We start from the raw sequence: 23,406 nt of genomic DNA on the forward strand, positions 1-23,406 counted from the left end.
ATTCAGTTTTTAATGACTACAGAGTGTTTTTAACTTAAAGATTGAGTGTACTGTGCAATAAATGTTGATTATGTAATTTGTTTTATTTTCTCTTGGTTCTTAACCTCGTTGGTTTCTAACAACAGGATTTGCATATGGTTTGCTTCCCTTCATTTCCTCTGCCTCAGTCCCCCGTGGCTGCTTTAGAGATGTTTCTAAATTGACAATTATCATACCCCCTTCCCCTTTCTCAGCATCTGAGCCAAACCATCTGCAGGCAAGTGACAATCCAGTACTATAAAGCAAGAGGATCATGTGGAGACATGTTGGGATTTTGCTAGTGTGTGTCACAACTCAGTCATAAAAGGGTTAACTGTTTGTATGTAAACAAGTTGCTGAAGTCGCTGTTTATGACCTGATCTATTGATTAGCTATTGGTCAGTCAGATTGTCAGTCACGTACCTACCACGGCTTTGCGCCCTGGGCACGCGCCATTGGGGTCACATGGGGGTGGAGAATCACCCCCACACCCCTCCCTCTTCCTCCCTCTCCTCGCACCCGCCAGGCCCGGCGGAAGTCGCTGCTGGCCTGGCCTCTTTGCAGCCGGCTGAATTAAGGTAAGGGCCCACGGGGGCGGGGCCTGGATGCCATTTCCCCCCGTACCTCTGCAGATAGCCATTGCTTACATGTTAGTGAGCACATACATCTGAAGTTATAAAGTTAACTCTGGTCGAATCCCCACTTGAAATTTGCACACAGATCCAAACCTGTTCATTGTGAAACCGTGTCCTCTTCATTGGAGTTTCTCCCTCCCCACCGCAGTGAGCACCAGCAGACACACCCGGTTGCAGAACTCTTAGCAATCCCCACTACCAGGCGATCTCGCTTTGCTGGTCTCCCCTGATTGGCTGGCATGCCTTGATGGGGTAGGACCTTTTCCCACTGCAGAAACATACATTGTAGGGGTGTGATAAAAAAAACCAGCATGTAAAAGTTTAACGTTTAACTGTTTAACTGTGCAAACAGTCAATCATTACCTGTGTAAACCATGAACGATTCAAAGTTACGCGTTTGACTGTTTAACGTTTGCGTCCCCTTCTGCTGGCCGATCGCAAAAGTGGAAATGAAGCCATGTGCATTGCAGTGCTGATTGGTTGCCCGAATTCTGTGTCACACTCCAGGGCGGGAAACAAGTCAGGGTTTCAACCCTCATCCCTCCCCTCGGATCAGCTCTGAACCGTGTTAATGGAGTCTATGCCACTTGCAACCAGGTCCTGCCGGAACACGGATTAACGGGGAGAACGAGCGCCAGAAATGGAATCTGCCACGCAAGCAATGGGGAGGTCGTCCCTCAAACCTGGTTAGTTTGTGTTCTGAAACCTGGCTAAGACAGTAGTGGGGATTCGACCTCTGTTTCTTTGTTTGAGCAATCACGACACCACCACCACCACGACCATGAGCATGAGACAGCAGATAGGTACCAAGATGTAACCAAACGTACAGGAATGAAGATTGTAACAGGAAAGAAAGGATTTCTTATTTTATCTCCATGTAACCCTCCTTTATAGTTAGTAAACTCATTTATAAAAAGCAACTGAGAATCTGTCTCTTCTGTTCTACTCTGCTAAGTTCCAAAAGGAAAACAGGCTATTCATGCTAGGTAGGGCCAAGGAAGACTTCAGATGTTTTCTGAGCAAATGTCTTGACTATAAGGAGTCAGACATGATTCGTGTCATATAACTGCTCCAAAATTTGGGAGACAGGGGACATCAGTCCCTTTTGCATTGAAGAAGCACCACTTTAGTCTTGGGTTGACACAATGGGTGGGGACAGGTTAGGGTTACCCACCTGCAGGTGGTAGATAGAGTTCTCTTGTGATTGCGACTGATCTCCAGGTGACAGAGGTCAGTCCCCCTGGAGAAAAATGGCCACTCTGGAAGTTGGACTCTATGGCATTATACCCCATTGAAGTCCCTTCCCTCATCAAACCCTGCCCCTTTCAGCCTCTATCCACAAAATCTCCAGGTATTTCCCAATTCAGAAATGGCAGCCCTGCAAGAAAGCTGATATCAGCATACCCTCTGGTGAGGCAGCTGCCAAGACCCAGGGCTACTGGCAGGGCCCACTGCAGCCGACTTCCGCAGCATGCCCAGTGGTGGAATCCAAAAATTTTAGTAACAGGTTCCCTCGCCAGCCCCCCCACAGCAAAAGGGGGCAGAGGCGTAACTAGGCAACCGTGAGCCCTGGGCAAAACCTGTTGAATGCCCCCCCATGGGCAGCCACCCCACCATGACCCCAAATTTTTTTTGCACCAGGTCATTTCTAAATCATGATCACATTATAGAAAATGCCCCAACTCACAAATCTGAACACAGCAATGGTGAAACACACAGGTTCTTTGACTGGTGAGATAAAAGGCATGAAAGGCTGAGAATCAATGAATTGCAGGACCTGAAAGGGATGAACCCAGTTCAGGGAGTGACATTATTAGTCGCAATTGCTATATGGAACCTTCACGTTCAAAGGCAGTAGGCCTCTCGGGGAGGCGAGGGCGTGGAGACGGGAAAGCGGACCCAATTAGTAACCCCTTCTCGGCACACACAAATAATTGGTAACCCACTCTTGGGAACTGGTGAGAACCTGCTGGATCCCACCTCTGCCTGCCATTTCCCTGCCTGCTTACTTGGGAGTGCTTTGTCAGTTGGGTTTCCAGCTGCACACACGGCACAGGGCCATCTGGGAAAGGGCTGCAGGCCGTGCAGACGGCCGTGAGCACGTGCAGGGGGAGGGCTTTTGAGCAAGGCAAAGAGGGATGCATGAGCACGTAGACAGACATGGGTGAGTGGGTGGGGCGGGGGCTCTGGGAACTCTCTATCCAACCCTCCCCCCACCAAATTTGGAACCAGCCCTGGTTGAAGGGGGCTGCCAATGTCATCCCACATGGCCCACTGCCCACCTTTCAACCACAAATGCACAGTTTGCGTAGGTGTCAAACTCACGCCCCTCCAGATGTTATGGACTACAGTTCCCATCAACCCCTGCCAGCATCATGCTGGCAGGGGATGATGGGAACCGTAGTCCATAACATCTGGAGGGCTGCGAGTTTGACACCTGTGGTTTAGAGAGACTGCAGGAATCGCGGCTTTGGTCCTAGCAGTCCACATGACGGGGTGCAAAGCTTCGACAATATTCTCTTTCGTTAGGGCGCGCTTCCCGTTTCCCACAATTATGAAACCAGCAATGTGGAAAATGTTGTCTTTAACATCACTTCTTGCTTAACGTTTCTAAAACCTCACATCCTCTTTTCAATTGCGTGTCAGTGGAAAACGGATCACATTCTTTTTCTGTCGTGTGTTACTTCTGTACTGAATGTATAAAAGGCACACTATTGCTCGTCAATGCATCCTCGGAACATCTTATGAACACAGAGACGAAGGAATCCTCTGCATCGGGAGTGTGCGACTGTTTTCGTAGTAGTTTTGCAGAGCATGTGACAGCTGGCTGTTTGCAGAGGTGGGTCTCGTGTGTGCTTCTCGTAACTTATTCCAAAAACTTCTAAATAACTTTTATTTAATTTAAATCTATTGAAAATGTGCTGGCTGGGATCCAAAGATGTACTTGAAATGGTCAAGTCCACAGGCTTGTGAATTGCCAATGTGATTTTGGAAACTTCAGTGTTTTAAGTCTCCAGCCTCTGCTGAGCAATTCCCCCCCCCAATTAAGCTTGCCAACCTCCAGGCGAGCCCTGGCGATCCCCCAGAATTACAATGGATCTTCAGACTACAGTGGTCAGTTGCCAACCAATAGTGCTCCAGATGTTACCTATGGTACTCCAGATGTTAATGGACTACAATTCCGATCAGCCCCTGCCAGCATGGCCAATTGGTTGGCCACCCCTAGGCAATACCATGCCATTTTTCGCCCACTGTTGACCTTATATCACTGTATACAACAGTATTATCTGTTTGCTTTATGTATTATCCTGTTGTCACTGCATTCTTTTCACTGATGTAAAACCGTTTTCTTCATTGGTTAGCACATCAAGCCTAGTATGTTATGCTTTGTATGAGTTTTCTGTAACCCTATTATATTGCTTATTAGATGGCTCGTCCTGCTAATTCCATAAACCACCTTAAGTCTCAGTGAGAGACATGTATTTATAAATATAATAAATATAAAACATTAAAAATAAGCTGTAGTCTATTGTCGAAGGCTTTCACGGCCGGAATCACTGGGGTGCTGTGTGGTTTCCAGGCTGTGTGGCCGTGTTCTAGCAGCATTCTCTCCTGACATTTCACCTGCATCTGTGGCTGGCATCCTCTGAAGATCTTCTGAAGATGCCAGCCACAGATCCAGGCGAAACATCAGGAGAAAATGCTACTAGAACACGGCCATACAGCCCGGAAACCACACAGCACCCAAGCTGTAGTCTAATGTTGAAGTGAATTGGTGGAGTAAATCACCATTGTCTGGAACACTGGACACAAAGCTGGAAAGAAGGGTTTTTCTTTCTTTTTTCTCCTTCCTTTTCTAAAACGACTTTTCATGATTTCATATGATTTTTCCCCCCAGAGATATTGCTTACGGTACCAGGTAGTTAGTCTCCATCACCCGCCGACCACGATGTTGGCGGAAAGTCTCTTGAGTGGCATCGCATACAAAAATGAAATACGTAAACCCCACAAATGTCGGGCACGAAAAGGAGTTGTGGAAGACGACTGGAAAAACCAGCTCACAGACGCAAACACCAACATCCACACCACATTTGAGCAGCACGTGGCGAAGGAGATCGAGGAAACCTGTGAAGTCGCCATCGGTGGAGAAGTTCTCCTGGGGAGTTCTGCACGAAAGCCACCAACGGCGGAACGTGGTGGTGATTCTCTTTTAGCTTCTCGGTCGGTCCCTCTGTGTATACCCAGAAGGGAGCCCCACTGCAAAAAAGAGTTGGATTTGTACCGGTCTTGGTCGAACCAGAGTCTTTATCAGCAGTATCCGGACCTGTATATCGGAGGAGATCACATTGCGGACCACACGTGCGACTCAGGTTGCGTCATGGACCAAACCGACGATGAACTGTCCGACGGTCCCGTCTTGTTCTCAGGAGACATCCCAGTGGGCCAGTCGCCTCTCGTGGAGACTTTGCAGAATGGCAAGGCTGTCAATCTCTGGACTGGAGAGGAAGTTGGGGACCCGAGCATAACCCTCCACAGACAGCCCCTTTCCAACTCCATGATCAACAACTACATGGAAAGAAAGGTTCAGGAACTCTATAAGCAGTTTTTGGATGAAAAGCTGACCAGGTGCAGCTCCATCACGCATGTTCTGACGCCACATCTGCTGAGTCACATGAGTGAAGGGAGCCACCAGTTACCCTGTGAATGGCTGGGGGAAGCGGCTAATGCCAGAAAAACTCTCTTCCATTCTCTCGCTCTTCTTGGCTTACAAGACTCCAGCAATGGGAACAGCTGTGAATGTAGCACCCCAAATTTACAAATCTCAGGACTTCCTTGAAAACCGATCCCTCTGAGATATAGCATACACCAGGACTGAAATGCTGGCTTATAAAAGGACTACAATGACTCGGTGCTTAGTATAATGGTTAGAGTATCAGGTTGGGCCCTGGCAGCTCTGAGTTCAAATCCTTACTCATCCATGGAACTCACTGTGGGCCAGCCTTTATTTCTCAACTTAGTCTACCTTGCAGGACTTTATGGAGGATACAGTAGTGTTACCATATCGCCCGGGCATAGCAGGGAAGGGGGGCGGAGTCAGAGGTGGGATCCAGCAGGTTCTCACAGGTTCCCAAGAGTAGGTTACTAATTATTTGTGTGTGCCGAGAGGGGGTTACTAATTGGTGATTTTGCCATGTGATTTTTGCCTTAGTTACGCCCCTCCTCTCAGCAGTAGCGCGCAGAACTTGAAGCAGTCTAGCAGGAGGTGCACCGGTGTGCGTGGCAGCCTGCACCAACGTGCATTCGTTTCCCGCCCAAGGACCGGCGCAGCGACTGCGTCCTTGCCACAGCCCCGCTCAGGAATGCCCCGCCCCGGAATGCCCAGCCACGCCCCCGTCGTGCCCTGCCCAGCCCCATTGGCGCTACGCCCCTGTTTGAATCCCACCACCATGGCAACCTGTTACTAAAATTTTTGGATCCCACCACTGGGTGGAGTGCTTATACACAGGTATCTCTGCCCACGTGCCAGCCTGAAGGGTGATGCTGGCATTGCAGAGATGGGAAGGCCATTCTCTGGCAATAGCCAGGTCTACCTACAAGGAACTTCTAGGATTTTTTTTCTTTCTGTTCTCATGCTCTCAACTTGCTTTCCACAGCAGCACATTTTCAGCTCCACAGCCAAAGAAGAATGTGTCCTCAACACAATACAATAGCCCTGCTGAATGGATACTCATTTCCAGCCAGAAGAAGGCCTCTGACGGCATTGCCTCCCCTGATTATCTTAACCCAGATCCTCCCTTCCGTAACTAACTTCTCCTGATCACATTACAATGCACTCTATTGTTTCTCAAACAATCCATTTGGACACCTCCCAGAGGTTGTCCTGACACCCTTCGGAGGAGGTTCTTCACCCTATAAGTATCCTACCCTCCAAAGAGCCAATTGCCCAGTGCCATTGACACCTTTCCATATTTGTCACTGTTCCCAATGCGTTGCCCCCTGGAACCAGACGTTGGCCGTTTGGTTCTGAACCCTGAATCTTCTTCACGTCACGATCAGGTCATATTACCCATATCTATATCCCATATATCCCATACCCCTTTCTATTCCAAACCTATTTTCCAACCGATTTATATCTTAGGAACTCTGTGTGTTTACTGCATTGAATCAAGTGCTTGTGAATCTCCTATCCCTACAATAAAGATTGTCAAATTTGCACTATATTCCTCTTTGTGGATTTTCTTCCAAGAGCTGACCTTTGTATACGTTGGTATTAAAGATTCCCTACCCAGCCTCTTACAATGTTAATAAGCAGTCTGCTCTGAGCTAATTTCCCCCACATGGTTGAGAGATTGCTTCTGCATCCTGGGTAACAATAGGGTTGCCAGGTTCCCCCGGTCACTGGCTGAGGATGGAGCAGGGTAGGGTTGCCAGATCCAAGCTGTGAAACTCCTGGACATTTGAGGGAGGAGCCTGGAGAGTCCAAGGACCTCAGTGGGTTGCAGTGCCATCAAGTCCACCCTCCAGAGCATCCATTTTCTCCAGGGGAATTGATCTCTGCAGTCTGGAGATGAGCATTCCCAGGTCCTACCTGGAGGCGGGCATCCCTAGGATACAACTGTGGAAGCATACATTATGCACACTATCGTGTAGCTGCTTTGATGATGGATTTGATACATTTTGTTTGGACATGACATTCATTTGACCAAAAGGTGGGGAAGGACGTGCGGCAAAATCAGCGGAGGATTAATGTAGCTACCCTTCCATAATTTGGTCATGAATATCCAGCCATTATAACCTAGTCATGCAAAACCTGTTTCTGATCTATATACACATTAAGTGGCTACTAGTGATTTCAGAGGGAAGGCATGAAAACTCGGCTTAGAAAACAGTTTACATATTACCACTGAGGAAGGCAGGGGCGGAGCAAGGGGGAACTACGCCTGAGGCAAGCGCATGCCCTGTGCCCTTGCCCACCCCGAAACGCCCCCTTCACACCCCTGCACCAGTGCATGCCCAGGGCATTGCCCCTGGAGGAAGACCGCTGAGGCTGAAATGCATATGGTTTTAGTTTGGTCATTTGATATTGACATCAGCTATATATATTACATTGATATCGCTTTTGTAAAGTAAGCCTGACCCGAGATGTTCTTAATTTTGCTATTTGTGTGCACCTTATAATAAATATTTGTTGAATGTTATTTTATTTTATGTAATTGAACACTTGTAACTGAGGATATACCGAGTTAGGATTAAGTCTGTGTTCCCTTTTGTTTGCTGGTTATGATTTACTTTATCCAATATTTATAGTGCCTCAAAGCAAACCAGATAAAATTTCATAAGGGGGCTGAATCCAACATTAGGTTGAAATTCATAATAATAATGGGGCGGAGAAAAATATATGTTCTTTCTGTTTACAAGGTTCAGCAGAAGCAGATCATCTTCAGTTTACATTTCATGTTTCTCATGAACAGTCTAGCACATGGAATAAAAATGAACCCTTCTGGGGGTAGAAGGTACGTTCTGAAGTAAGAGAGGCAGCAATGGCGTAGGAGGTTAAGAACTCATGTATCTAATCTGGAGGAACCGGGTTTGATTCCCACCTCTGCCGCCTGAGCTGTGGAGGCTTATCTGGGGAATTCAGATTAGCCTGTGCACTTCCACACACGCCAGCTGGGTGACCTTGGGCTAGTCACAGCTTCTCGGAGCTCTCTCAGCCCCACCTACCTCACAGGGTGTTTGTTGTGAGGGGGGAAGGGCAAGGAGATTGTCAGCCCCTTTGAGTCTCCTGCAGGAGAGAAAGGGGGATATAAATCCAAACTCCTCCTCCTCCTCCTCCTCCTCCTCCTCCTCCTCCTCTTCTTCTTCTTCTTCTTCTTCTTCTTCTTCTTCTTCTTCTTCTTCTTCTTCTTCTTCTTCTTCTTCTTCTTCTTCTTCTTCTTCTTCTTCTTCTTCCTCCTTGTATCCAGCCAACATACTCTGAGGCCCCTTCCACGCATGCAGAATAATGTACTTACAATCCACTTTCACCTGATCTTGGAAGCTAAACTGGGTCAGTCCTGGTCAGTACTTGGATGTGAGACCCGTGAGGAAGTCCAGGGTTGCTATGGAGAGACAGTTTCTTGCCTTGAAAGCCCTACAGGGGTCTTCATAAATCTGTTGTAACTTGATGCCACCACCACCATTACACTGGACATAGGGTTGCTAACTCTGGCTGGGGAAATTCCTGGAGGTTTGGGGAGCTGCGTGGGGGGAAGGTGGGGTTTGGGGAGGGAGCTCAACAGGGTATGATGCCACAGCAGCCATTTTCTCAAGGAGAAGCACCCTGGATTGTTTGGAGAACCGTCCTGGAGGATGTCAGGCCGAGCTGGATATCACTACGTTACACTAACAGTGTTGCAAGAGGGTGATCCTAGATTTGCTTTGAGTATGGCAGTGATGGCGACCCTTTTTGGGACTGAGTGCCCAAATTGCAACCCAAACCTCACTTATTAATCGCAAAGTGCCAACTCGGCAATTTAACCTGAATGCTGAGGTTTTAGTTTAGAAAAAACCGGTTGGCTCCCTCTTCCTCTGCCCCACTCGCTCGAGCAGGGGCCAGCCTGCTGTAGCCTCCAGCAAGTCCCGCGCGCACCACTCTGTGCCTTTCTAGCATCTCTGCCTCCTCTGTGCCCCCCCCCTCGGGCAGCAGCCACCTGGAGCACAGGAACCAGGCCCGCCAGCCGAGTCCTCCATGCTCTTCGTGGTGCGCGCACGTCATGCTCAGTGGCCCAGGCCAGTCTAGATGTTTGTGTGTGTGGGGGGGAGGTGATTTCCTGTCCCTCACATGACGAACTCTGTGTGCGCGTGCCCACAGAGAGGGCTCCGAGTGCCACCTCTGGCACCCGTGCCATAGGTTCGCCATCACTGGAGTATGGTCTGTCCCCACTTTGCCTATAGTCATTTTCGTTTTATTTCTTCTATGGAAGCTTGTAATGGAACATTGCTAAAAACACTCGATACGCAATCAGAATCATTCTTCTGAGTGCTTTCGAATCCCCATTTGCCACAATCTATAAATACATTTTTCAGACAATGGGATAATTTAAGAGCCTGTGATGATGTTTCCATGCCAAAAGAAGGGAACAGAAACAAACTAGTACTTTTAGTTTTATTTTGAAGTTTTGACTCTGTCACCCGCAAGGAAGTTATTATTCATCTCTTCAGATCTCTAAAATGCTGTTGTGCAAAGTGTTTTTCTCTCTAGTCATTTTTTTCTTTCTAGCCATTGCCTAACCTAGGTGGATGAGGTCAAGGGGAAGAAGAAGAAGAAGAAGTAGAAGAAGGAGGAGGAGGAGCAGGAGGAGGAGGAGCAGAAGGAGCAGGAGCAGGGGGAGAGGGAGGGGGAGGGGAGTTGGATTTATATCCCCCCTTTCTCCCTTGTAGGAGACTCAAAGGGGCTTACAATCTCCTTGCCCTTCCCCGCTCACAACAAACACCTTGTGAGGTAGGTAGGGCTGAGAGAGCTCTGAGAAGCTGTGACTAGCCCAAGGTCACCCAGCTGGCGTGTGTTGGCGTGCACAGGCTAATCTGAATTCCCCAGATAAGCCTCCACAGCTCAAGCAGCAGAGCTGGGAATCAAACCCGGTTCCTCCAGATTACAATGCACCTGCTCTTCACCACTACACTACTACTGCTTCTCAGTAGATTCAGAACATACAAAAGGAAGCCATTGTTTCACAGTGGGGTTTTTTAAGCTTCTAGAATTCACTGCTACAAGACGTAGCCACTATGTAGTGGTGTTAGATAAATCGATAGAAGTATATGTTATCAATGGCTATTTGAACCTTTAAGCACCAAGGAGCTTGGAGTAGCACATCTTATTTCCGTCTTCAGTTTTACCCTCACAACAACCCTGCGAAATCAGTTGAGCTGAGGAGGCTTGGCCCAATTTCAGCCAGCAAACTTCATGGTGGAGTGAGGATCTGGACCTGGGTCTCTTGAAACCTAAGCCAACATGTTATCCTAAATATCAGTCTCTACTTTTAAATGGAGACATTAGCTGGAGACTAGAGTGAGAGGGGGTAACTGAGATCTATACTCTACTAGGATGGTCTTGGTGGAAACTCTTAAATGAAGAAGAAGAAGAAGAAGAAGAAGAAGAAGAAGAAGAAGAAGAAGAAGAAGAAGAAGAAGAAGAAGAAGAAGAAGAAGAAGAAGAAGAAGAAGAAGAAGAAGAAGAGGAGGAGGAGGAGGAGGAGGAGGAGGAGGAGCTTGGATTTATATCCCTCTTTCTCTCCTGTAAGGTGACTCAAAGGGGCTTACAGTCTCCTTTCCCTCCCCCACCAGCAAACATAGAGGTGTAGCTGGGCCAGAGTGTGCCTGGTGCACACTCTGTGTTTATCGCCCCCCTCCCGGGGCTCGCAAGGTCTCCTGGGAAGTGTCGTTCCCACCAGGCCATTTTCAGCCTCAAGTGAACAGGCCACTTTTTCCAGCCTCTACTTTCAGGCTGAACAAAGGTAAGTGTGTGTGGGGCAGGGGACCCTTCAGTTTATGCTGTCATCTGGCTCTGCATCTGATTCTTTGTCTTCCAGGGACTGGCTCATGACACCCAACAGGCTTCATGTGTAGGAATAGGGAAACAAATTCAGTTCACAAGATAAGAATCCACCACTTGTGTGGAGGACCAGGTAATCAAACCTAGTTCTCCAGGTTGGAGTCCACCAAACACTATACCACACTAAAAGGAAAGGAGCCTACATGCACACAGGAGGGTATGCACAGATCCCCCCCCCCCACACACACCGCATGAATTGCCAAAGGACAAATACTTATACCCCAAAATGAGCCCTGAGGTGGTATGAAGTAAGCTAGCAGGTATACTGGAGACAAAGAACCCCATGGAGGGGGGCAAATCTGTCCGTGGAAGTGGCGCACGACTGCACTGGTGGATTCACCCTTCCTGGGACATTTACCGCAGAGAATGAGACATTCCACCAGCTTGGGGCTGCTGTTGCCCCCTTGCTGTCTTTGATGTTTTTAGTGTGTTCATTTTATTGTTATCACCCATGTTGGCACCCTGTTTTCTAGAAAAATGTCAGGTCTAGACATATTTTAAATAAGTAAATGGAACCCCACCATAGAGACTGTATTTGCTTGAAAAGAAGGCGACTCTGAATGTTAGGCAATCCTTCTAAAAAAGCTAAATAGTCCCCAAAGTATTGTCGAAGGCTTTAACAGCTAGAATCAGCTGGTTGTTGTGTGCTAGGCTTGGTCAATACCCTAGAAATTTAGTAAAATTTGGATTTATTCAGGCATAAAATTATCTGTATGCCCAAATAAGAGAAATAACATATTTGGATACACCCGAATATTCGGGTATGCCCGAAAAATTCGAGTCCGTCTGATTTTTTGAGGATTTTTGGTGTTTTTTCGCGTTTGTACCTGTAGGGGATGCATTTTTAAAGCTACCAGTTGTGGGCTTTCTGGGCTGTGTGGCTGTGGTCTGGTAGATCTTGTTCCTAATCTTTCGCCTGGATCTGTGGCTGACGTCTTCAGAGGTGTATAACAAAGAGAAGTGTGTCACACACTGTGTTTTTACTGGACATAACATTAACTTGTATGTGAATGCCAGATACCCTCCCCCTTTTTTGATGGCATTCCTAGAAAAACACCAAGTCTTACACTGGAATAAACACCAACATTGTTTTGTGTGTGTGTGGGGGGGGGAGGGCAATTAAAGCACATAAGAGCTCTGGCTTTTGGCTTTCAGCTGCAGCAAGTTACATCACATACACTTCTCATTGCTTTATATCAGTGGTTTTGCACAAAGGTCTGCGGGCTTGTTACTTGGAGGGCGTGTGTCATTTCTTTCACGTAGTTATTTTGGCTTTGAACCACAAGAGGGCAGCAGACAACAGTCAGGCGGGAGTGTTTGTACAAGTGTGGAAGTGCAGATTTTCACACACAGAGAGATAGAGAGAGGAGAAACGCTTCTTAAAACTCTGGCTTTTGCATGAATATACACGTAGTAAATGTAAATATAATACGGCATTGATGCTACACTAATTTTCCTTTTAAAAGTTTCCCTCCCAGTCTTGCACAAACACTCAAAAGAACTTAAAAAAAACAGCCAAAAAAGTGTGGAATGTGGCCAAGTTCTTCACCGAAGCTTTGAAAATCTCCAGGATGGAGCCAATCAACAGCCCAGAGCCAGAGGTTACAGACCCTTGATTTCAACATAGCAGACAAACTTTATATTTTAATGGAAGATCGAATTGACCAATAATGTTTTTAAAAACAAATTTTATTTTATTTTATGTCATTTTACAGATTATTGCAATTTATTGTTTTTCTTATGCCATTAAAGGTTTTTGAAATGGAATTGATTGAACTTTAAAAAGGGGGGGGGTCACGTAATGGTAGCCAGGAATTGGGGTGCTGTGTGGTTTCCGGGCTGTATGGCCGTGTTCTAGCAGCATTCTCTCCTGACGTTTCGCCTGCATCTGTGGCTGGCATCTTCAGAGGATCATCAGAGGATGCCAACCACAGATGCAGGTGAAACATCAAGAGAGAATGCTGCTAGAACACGGCCATACAGCCCGGAAACCACACAGCACCCCAGTGATTCCGGCTGTGAAAGCCTTCGACAATACATAGCCAGGAATTGTTTTCAGGGGGTGAGTGCGAACAAAAGGGGTGGGTTAAACATGTTTCACAAACATTTTAGGAGATTTGTCCGGAAAGGGCCATTATTGCGAGAGTACAGCATAGACAAACATGCACAGAGCACATCCTCTCTAAGGCCCCTTCTGCACATGAGGAATAATGTACTTTCAATCCACTTTCAATGCACTTTGCTGCTGGATTTTACTGTGCGGAATAGCAAAATCCACTTGCAAACAATTGTGAAAGTGGATTGAAAATGCACTATTCTGCATGTGCGGAAGGGGCCAAATTGTCTCTGTTTGCCAGGGACAGTGCGTCAAGCTAGTCCTAACAGGGAAAGCCAGCAATATTTTTTTCAAAGTCTGTTTTGTAATTCCAGGAGCTTTGGATGAAGGCACCCAGCATCCCAAATGCACTGGAATTGCAGCTACAGTTGCCATCTCCGGGCAGGGAAATTCCTGGAGATTTGGCGGTGGGTCCTGGGGAGTGTAGAGTGATTTGGGGAGGGGAGGGACCTTAACGGCATCTATTGCCCCAGACTCCACTCTCCAAAGCAGCAAACTGATCTCTGTTCATAGATCAGTTGCAATTGTGGGAGATCTCAGTGCCCCTCAAACTTCCTTCTCCCTGGTGGTTTTAATCCCTCTCCCAGTCATGGTAGTCATCCTCAATAGTGGCTACACAGGAAGCAGTAAATTTAGTTTTTGGAACTGTCAAAAGTAAGAAAGAGTCATTGTAATTTTGCACAAGTCTGTGAATTGATGTGGGGGGGGGAGGGGGTTTCCCCGGGAGAAGAAGGGTTGAGATTTGGGCATGGATCCTGGGAGTTTAGGGAAGGAAGGGACCTCAGTGGGGCAGGGACGAAGCTAGGGGGAAGTGTATCTGCTGCGCACATGCGCCACGTGCCCCTCCAAGCCCCTGGAATGCCCCGTCTCGCCCTGCCCCTGCCCCTGCCCCTGCCATGCCTCCGCCACGCCCTTGGAACACCTCCATGGGGTGCCCACCCATTGCGTCATGGCTCCCTGTCCCCTTGGTGCTACGCCTCTGCAGTGGGGTATAATGTCATAGAGTCCACCCTGCAATGTGGCCATTTTCTCCAGGTGAACTGTTGTCTTGGAGATCAGTTGTAATAGCAGAAACAGAGCATTAGGCCATGTGACACAAGGAGGGAAGTAGTCTTCAGAAAGAGGAAGTCTGTTCCTTTTTTCAATCTGTGGGATGTTGGCAAGTAAAAGGTTACTCTGTGACCTTACACTGGAAGAAAAAGAGAACCTGCCAGGTCAGCTCAAGAGCCAGTAAGGTGTAAGGGTTGGAGCATGTAAGGGGTAGAGCCCATCCTTGCTGAGCATGTGGCACTTTTGAAATTTTGAAAACATTTAATAGCCCGAGTAATAGCCCAGTAATAGCCCGAGTAGCATAACCCCATCAGGATTCAGAAATTAAGCAGGGTCAGTGCTTGGATGGGAGGCCTCCGAGGAAGGACCGAGGTTGCTATGCAGAGGAAAGCAAGAGCAACCCAGCTCTGCTCATACGTGCATGGCATGGAACGTCATGGGATCGCCATGTATTGGTTGCAGCTCAGTGGTACACTTTATTTCAGTGGGTGCCTCTATTAAATGGCTGCCATGGGTGCTGGGTCCAGTCACCAGATATTGGGCAGTTCCTAGCCCAGCATGCTCCTGTGATGAAGGTGACTGTTTGGATGGGTGCTCCCTGCAGACAGGAAAGTAATTCCTCCTGCCAGTGGCGTACCGCTAATAGGGATATAGGGTATCCCATGTCCCCGGGCATTTGATCACATGGTAGTGGGGGGGGGCACCGGCAAGATCCTTGCACAACCCAGCTGGTGCCTGGCAGCTCCCTCTGTGCTGCTTAGGTGGGCGCGGCCACGGCATTCACTTGAGCCACCCGCCTGAGTCTCCCTCTGCCGAGCCCGGCTGGGCCAGGAGGCAGCGAGCAGCTCAGGCGGGTGCCTGAGGTCAGCTCCTACACTCCCTGGCCTCTTTGCTGACAAGGGGGCGCCCAGAGCATGTGTTGCCCCCTGGTACCATTTCCCCCTGGGATGCCTCTGCCTCCTGCCCTCTTCTGAAACACCTTCTGCTCCAGAGAGAGGGGGAAAGCCAGAATTAGCTCTGTGCTTTAGGCAAAAATGCGCTTTTGGAAAAGAAGGAAGTGGGCACCACAGTGTGTTGGCTTGGGAATCATAGCACACACAATCACCACTCTGGAAACCACTGTTTTTGGGGCTAGGGTCTAAATGTCCTGGGTTTGAATCCCCACTGGCCCATGAAGCTTTCTCGGTGTCATTTCCCAGCTTAACTTACCTCAGAGTTTTCTTGTGAGAATGCTGTAGGGAGGACTGTGCCCAGGGCATCTTGGATGCTTGAGGGACAGCCTGCAAACTATCTGGACATTGGTAAGCCCTTTCAGATGGTTTGCCTGCCGGCAGGTATAATTCAGTGGTACACTGCTTCTGGGCATGGAGGTTCTATTTAGCTATCATGGCTAAGGGCCTTTGTTGGGAATTACCCTCCTTGATGTTTGTTGATCTGCTTTTAATGCAGTCCTTTCTTAATGTATTCCAAGCGACCATCTTTAGATTTCGGGGCAGCAAATTTGACATGTTAATTACGTGTAGTGCAAAAAATCCTTCCTACCCCAACTTCAGTTGTCCTACCAGCACTAGGACTCAGCCAGTTCATCCAGCCAATGGCTGTGCTGTCACAGCAGCGCAATAAATTAGACTATCAGAGTTTTATTTGCATATATAATCATATTTATGTTAAACAGACTGATTGAGAGCATGAGCGTCAGCAAACAATTCAGAAAACAAGCAGTCTGATTAAAAATGCATGGTGCAGTATGTAATGTTTACATTTTCCGAGCCCATGTATATGTTTGTGGATAACAGCTTGGAAGAGCAGATGCAAATCAGGCTTCTTGTGTTGCTTATTATGGTTTGTAGAGGCAGGAGGTTACATTAGACTGTCTGACAGCCCAAAATAAAACCGGAAAGGAAAAACCAAAACAATAAAACAAAATGTGGAGCCACACAGGGGGAAGGCAAACATTCAGGTGCTCAGGAAAGAAAAGGAAAACAAATCTCTCATCTCCTCCAGCACCACATTCAGGGGTTGGACAGTTGATTTCTTTGGGTGAACATGTTGGTGGCTGAAAATAGATCACCCATATGCAAGTATGAGACCGCATTACCCCATATGTCCCAAATCGACCTCTGCGTTCTGCAGAGGCCAATCTACTGGAGATCCCTGGCCCCTCCATGACGCGGCTGGCCTCCACTCGGGCCAGGGCCTTTACGGCTCTGGCCCCAGCCTGGTGGAACACTTTACCACCAGCTGCCCGGGCCCTGCGGGACCTTGGAGAGTTCCGCAGGGCCTGCAAGACTGAATTGTTCCACCGGGCCTTTGGAGAGACCAGCTGTTGACCCCCCCCTCCCCCTCCCCCTCTGCCTTATAGGGGCCCTAACATCTTTGGGACCCACTGTGCTTTCTGGGAGGGTTGTATGCGGGTTGTGGGATACTGTTTTTAGAATATGCTTTTAATTCAACTGTATGTTTTTATATGTGGTATTATATTGTTCACCGCCCTGAGCCCTTCGGGGATAGGGCGGTATAATAAGTTAAATAAATAAATAAATAAATAAATAAATAAATAAATAAATAAATAAATAAATAAATAAATAATATGGTATATCTTCAGCTGGCAGATGCTGACGGCAAAAGCAGGGATACTTATTATCTTCGTGCTTTGCTGGCACATCCTGGAAGCTTTTGGGTGGCCATCCCCGGAAACCAAATGGTGCATGAAATTTTGACCTTTTGGGTCTGATGCTGCAAAACTTAGATAGTATTTTTTTTTCATTTTTCATTCATTTAGCCTTTATTTGGCATAAACAGTATAAAAAGTATAAAATCACATCTAAATCGCATCAAAATACAAACTTGCAACATGTAACAAATTAAGTTGATTCATCCATACTGTTGCTTGTGGGATATTTCCAGCAGAAAGTTCGCAGCCATTTCACAGAATGTAGCATCAGAATTATTTAATAAGAACTTAATGAGTCAAATGTAGACCCCAGTTCATCCAGCTCGCTAGGTATCATAGAAAGCAACCTGGAGTATTTGACTCTAATACTTGCCGATTTAGGACAACGGAATAATTGGTGAGTTAATGTTTCTAATTGATTTGCACCACATGAACACACCCTTTTGCACATTTCTAGGTTGTTATATCTACCTCGTAGTATGGCAGAAGGGAAAACATTGAAGCGAGCGAGTGAAAAAACTCTTCTCTGATCTGGATTGGTCAGATGATACAGATAGGAGGCCATTCTGTTATGTTGCAAGGGGATCGATAGATGCAAAGGTGAACAAGTCTTCCTCGCTGCCAGAGTTAAACAGTTCCATTCTCTCACCAACAACCTTTGTTTCAATAATCTATACGACTCTGAACAAGTTAAAGTTAGAAGGGAGTATTTTGAGACTTTCCAAACCTATGATTCCACATCCATTTTAAAGGGGGTGACATGAAAGAAGCAAAACTGTAATGCCGCTTTGTCAGGATTGTTGATAAAATAATACCAGGGACAAGAATTCGTGTTAAACTGCTGCTAGTAGCACGTCTCTGTACAGCTCCCTGGGTCTATTTTTTGATGCGACCCATTGATCCAGAAGGTATTGATTGAGCTGTTCAGAACAAATCAGCGCACAGGTTTATCTGTGTTTTCTCCCCTCTCCCTGCAGCTCTCTGTTCCATTAGAAATCCAAAAGTTGCATAGATAGACAGGGAAGTCCCTAATGAAGACAAGAAAATTGCACCCCGGATCTATTTATTTATTTATTTATTTATTTTATTTTTTAAACTTTTATACCGCCCCATCCCCGGAGGGCTCTGGGCGGTGTACAGCAGAAATAAAACAATATAGACAGTTAAAACATTTAAAAGCAGCGATAACCATAAAGACGTTCCTAATAAATATATACTAAATTACAGTAGATAAATGGCGTTCAGTGATTCACTATTGTAGTTCCCTTCCCTTCCCCAAAAGGGGGGAGAAAGGCGTCCAACATTCTAATCTAAAAATTCCCTCCCCTCTCTAAAAAGGGGGGGATGGCGAGTCTGAGATGACAGTTGGCCCAGATGTCAGAGCCGAGCCGAGGGCGGGGGCACCATCAATGGCCAGTACCTCCAAAGGCCCGGCGGAACAGCTCCGTCTTACAGGCCCTGCGGAACTCACCCAGGTCCCGCAGGGCCCGGACAGCTGGAGGGAGAGCGTTCCACCAGGCCGGGGCCAGAGCCGTAAAGGCTCTGGCCCGTGTGGAGGCCAGCCGTATCATTGAGGGGCCAGAGACCACCAGTAAATTGGCCTCAACCGATCGGAGAGGCCGTGCAGGGACATATGGGGTGATGCGGTCTTTGCTTTTTTCATTCAGTTTAAAATGTATGCTACTGATTTATGGGGGCTTTCATAGGCCAGTGAAAAGCAGAGGGGATTTGCCATTGCCTTCCTCTTCCTCTGCAGGGTCTTCCTTGGTGGTCTCCCTTCCAACTACCATCCCTGTTTAGCTTCCAAGATCTGATGAGATTGGGTTCATGTCACTGTCCCTCCCCTTAAATGCATAACATACTTTAATTCTAGTGGCTGAAGGCAGAGGTGGGATCCAGCAGGTTCTCACAGGTTCCCGAGAGTAGGTTACTAATTATTTGTGTGTGCCGAGAGGGGGTTACTAATTGGTGATTTTGCCATGCAATTTTTGCCTTAGTTATGCCCCTCCTCTCAGCAGTAGCGTGCAGAACTTGAAGCAGTCTAGCAGGAGGTGCACCGGCGTGCGTGGTAGCCTGCGCCTGCGTGCATTCGTTTCCCGCCCAAGGACTGGCGCAGTGGCTGCGTCCTTACCACAGCCCTGCCCAGCAATACCACGCCCCTAGAATGCCCGGCCACACCCCCATTGTACCCCGCCCAGCCCCATTGGCGCTACGTCACAGTTTGAATCCTACCACCATGGGAACCTGTTACTAAAATTTTTGGATCCCACCACTGACTGAAGGGCTCGTTCAGGGGGTTTGAACTTGAAAGTGTGAATGTTTGGGAGGGGCTCTGGCTGAATGGGGGAGCACCCATTTCATCTGCAGAAGGATATTGACAAGCTGGAATGGGTTCAGAGGACGGCAACAAAAATGGGAAAAGGTCTGGAGTCCGTGCCCTAGGGAACTGGGGATGTTTAATCTGGAGAAGTGTAGCTTGAGGGGGGAGGGACATGACAGCCATGTTTAAATATTTGAAGGGATGCCATGTCGAAGAGGGAGCAAGCTTGTTTTCTGCTGCCTCAGAGACTAGGACACGGAGCAATGGATTCAAGGTGCAGGAAAAGAGATTCCACCTAAACGTTAGGAAGAACTTCCTGGCCGTCAGGACTGTTCCACAGTGAAATTCATGGCCTCAGAGAGTTGTAGAGTCTCCTTCTTTGGAGGTTTTTAAACAGAGGCTGCCTGGATAATATATGCCGGGAGTGCTTTGTTGGTATGTTCCTGCATTGCAGCGGGTTGGACTTGATCGCCCTTGTGGTTTCTTCCAACTCTATGATTCTATGATTCTAAGGTCTTGGTTCATTCTGAGCTACCTCCAACTCAGGGATCTACAACCTACAGCTCTAGGGTCAAATGTGGCTCAGTGTGGAAGCAGATGTGAGTCTTTAAAAAAGACATCCAACTCTTTATGTGGAAATATAGAGGTGTTGGGATGATAGAATAGCCAGGTTGTGAAAGGACCGGCAGGGCGAAGTAGGGTTACTGATAGCGGAGTCAGAAATGAATTATTCCATTTCTGATCTGACATTCTAATAAAGGTAAACATTATGTTTTGTGTCTTTATAAGTTAGATAGGAATAAATTGTATCAGATAGAGAGTAGAAATTGCGGTTGTATTTTATGTTTGTATCTGTGTGGAACCTCCCTTGCTCAAGGCAAGGCGCACGCCCTGCTTCACCTGGGCACATCCCTTTTCATGTGCTAAAACCATGAATGAACACCTGACAAAAGAGACCCTGGAAGAAGAGCCTCCATCTGCCTAATCCCACCAGCAGGCAGATAAGGGTGCCATTGTCGTTAGGTTTAGTTTCCTGGCCCCAAGCACCCAAAGGACTCTTTTGTGTTTTCCCCGCCTGTGCCTACGTCATTGCCTCTCCCGCTTCTGCCGCGAAATTCAAGAAGCGACTGCCCTCTGTACTCTGCGTTTTAATGGGGTGGGGTTTATTTTATATAGAGCCAAACTAATTAATATTTAACTTTTAGTCATGATTTTATTGTGCTCTATTCATGCTTGTTGTTCGCTGCCCTGAGCCCTCCGGGGGAGGGCGGCATATAAACAAACAAACAAACAAATAAACAAACAAACAAATAAATAAATAAATAAATAGTTCCCATGTATTTGTAAATACTCCAGTCTCCCGGCGGGAGAAAGTGTATAAAAGTTGTTGTAATTGGCTTCCGGTTGAATTCCGAATCATCTTCAAGGTGTGGGTTTTGACCTTCAAGGCTTTGCGCGGCCTGGGACCCTCGTACCTTCGGGACCGCATCACCCCATATGTCCCAATTCGGCCCCTGCGTTCTGCAGAGGCCAACCTACCTAGTTGATCCCGGCCCCCCCTCTATGATCTTGGCTGTAGCCTCCCACAGCCTTGAACCAGGGCGTTTCACGGCGCTAGCCCCGGACCTGGTGATGAGAACCACCCTTCCTCCAGCTGTCCGGGCCCTCGGGAACCTGGAGTGAGTTCCACTTGAGGAGCCTGCAAGACTGTGTTGTTCCACCCCAGACGCTGGGAGTGTCCAGCTGCTGAACGGTGCCCCCCCTCACTGCTCTGTGCCTGGGACAGTTACATCAGGGGTCCCCCCCCCTCATACTGAGGGAGCCCCACCGCCGCCCTCATGGGGAAAGGTTTTTTAAATTAGGGGTTGGTGCGCCTCTTGTTGTTGTATATGTATTATGGTTATTCGCTGTTTTTATGAGTTTTAAGCTATTTTATGGGATGGAGCTTATATATTTATATTTGTATGACCGCTCCTGTTGATGTTCAAATAATGTTGTTCACCGCCCGGAGCCCTTCGGGGATCGGGCGGTATATAAATTTAATAAATAAATAAATAAATAAATAAATAAATAAATAAATAAATAAATAAATAAATAAATAAATAAAATAAAACTGCTAGGCAGTTGCAGTTGCCGTGGTGCGGAGGTGCTGACACGTAGGTCAGCATCTCAATAAACTCATTTTTATTTTTCACTATTCTCGCTGTGTTGGGCCCTGTTTCTGTTCCTCTGCGCTGCTGAGAGCTGGTTGATCTGGGAGAGTAAAAGTTACCCAGGCAGCGCGGTAACATTACCATATCCAGGAGGGAAATACATGGAGATTTAGGGGTGGAGTCTGGGAAGGGTGGGGTTTGGTGAGGAGAGGGACTTTAGCTGGGTATAGTGCCGTATAGCCGTCCAAGCATCCATTTTCTCTCGAGGAACAGTTCTGTGTCATCTGGAGAACAGCTGTAATCCCGGGAGAGCTGCAGGCCCCGCCCAAAGGTTGGCAACCCTCCAACAAAAAGCCTTCTTAGACATGATTTACAGAAAAAGGAAATGTTAGCAGTGAACAGGTGCTGTTAATCCAAGCATGACCCATGCACAGATTTATGACAGTGTGCTACAACAATCCTCTCTGGCTCTTCTGTGTATATTTACGTGTTACCATGAGACCTCCTGGGTCCTAAAGGAAGCATCTCCTCGCTTCCTCTGAAAGGCCTGGCAACGAGCAGAGTTTGGGCTGCAGAAACGTTATGGATCATTAATCAACAATACTTCTCAATTATCTGCAATGTTGAACTGTACAGCTTCTATTATGCAAACGGACTTTCTTAAACCAGCTCCCTGTTGATCTCTTGCTCCGAGTTTGATTTAGTTTTACTCTTTAATTATAAAATTATAAAATACCTCTGTTAACTAAAAGGTGGAAAAGCTTTTCTCTATCTGGAGGCCTTGGATAGTCAGGTTAGAGAAGACACAGCTACAACCCAGGGGGTGGAGACACCTAAAAGCAGCAGTGGCGTAGTGGTTAAGAGCAGGTATACTCTAATCTGGAGGAACCGGGTTTGATTCTCCACTCTGCCGCCTGAGCTGTGGAGGCTTATCTGAGGAATTCAGATTAGCTGTGCACTCTCACCACACATCAGCTGGGTGAGCTTGCACTAGTCACAGTTCTTCTGAGCTTTCTCAGTCTCACCTACCTCAAAGGGTGTTTGTTGTGAGGGGGGAAGGGAAAGGAGTTTGTAAGCCCCTTTGAGTCTCCTACAGGAGAGAAAGCGGGATATAAATCTAAACTTCCCTCCCCCTCCCCTCTTCCTCCACTGGTCTTTTTAGGTGGGTCTTGTCTATGTTGACTGTCAGCAGCTGTCAAAGGTCTCTGGCTGATATCTTTCACATCTCTACTTGGAGATGCTGGGTATTGAACCTGGGACCTTCTGCGAGCCAAGCAGAAACTCTGCCACTGGGCCACGGCCCATCCTCAAACCATGGCCCTTTGGCTGTATCTCCTTGTCATTGGTACTGTTTTAAACTGCCAATTTGTTTCACTTCATCTCCTTCCCAACCAGGTGTGTGTGGGTGGTTACTAGCTAGTAGTCATTGACCATATATTCACTGAAATACATTCTATTACATTCTAAATACATTCACAAATAAATATAGTTAGGTACTGGCAAAGTAAAAGGTGAGCAGAAAAGAAACGGGAAAGAAAGGGTGTTTTTTTAATAATGGCTTCTGATTTTTTATGTGCCGGATGCTAAAATTAGAAAACAGTTGTGTCTTTGGTGGTGATAGACAAGGACGGGTTTGGAATCTCCATTTGATTTAGAGGAAAATAAAAATAGGTCACTAGTTTGCCCTTCGCTCATGTTTGGCGTCATTTAGACAGCCTGAGCTAAAGTAGGCCATTGATTTGTTTTTTGTTTGGTCCAGCTATAGCCTGGGGCCCCCACGTTTTCATTAGCTGTGTCCTATGGAATCTCTTGCCTACACTTACTGACTTCACAGAGGAGACTGGTG

At 47.2% G+C, this 23,406-nt stretch overlaps 2 protein-coding genes across 2 annotated transcripts in view; both read left to right on the top strand.

Moving 5' to 3' along the window:
* The first annotated feature begins 3,427 nt into the window (after window positions 1-3,427).
* On the top strand, window positions 3,428-6,208 carry LOC125442947 (TLR adapter interacting with SLC15A4 on the lysosome-like). The gene is made up of 3 exons (XM_048514752.1): window positions 3,428-3,492; window positions 4,552-5,753; window positions 6,147-6,208. The coding sequence occupies exon 2, from the start codon at window positions 4,603-4,605 to the stop codon at window positions 5,488-5,490; it is 888 nt and encodes a 295-aa protein (XP_048370709.1). The 5' UTR covers window positions 3,428-3,492; window positions 4,552-4,602; the 3' UTR covers window positions 5,491-5,753; window positions 6,147-6,208.
* A 16,666-nt stretch (window positions 6,209-22,874) lies between these two features.
* The window catches only part of LOC125442948 (sodium/hydrogen exchanger 2-like), a 54,609-nt gene continuing 54,077 nt past the window's right edge, over window positions 22,875-23,406 (top strand). Inside the window, exon 1 of the mRNA XM_048514753.1 lies at window positions 22,875-22,905. Within this exon, the coding sequence (XP_048370710.1) occupies window positions 22,875-22,905 (31 nt within the window). The remainder of the gene's footprint in view (window positions 22,906-23,406) is intronic.

Source organism: Sphaerodactylus townsendi, linkage group LG13 (assembly GCF_021028975.2).
Source record: "Sphaerodactylus townsendi isolate TG3544 linkage group LG13, MPM_Stown_v2.3, whole genome shotgun sequence".
Lineage (NCBI taxonomy): Eukaryota > Metazoa > Chordata > Lepidosauria > Squamata > Sphaerodactylidae > Sphaerodactylus > Sphaerodactylus townsendi.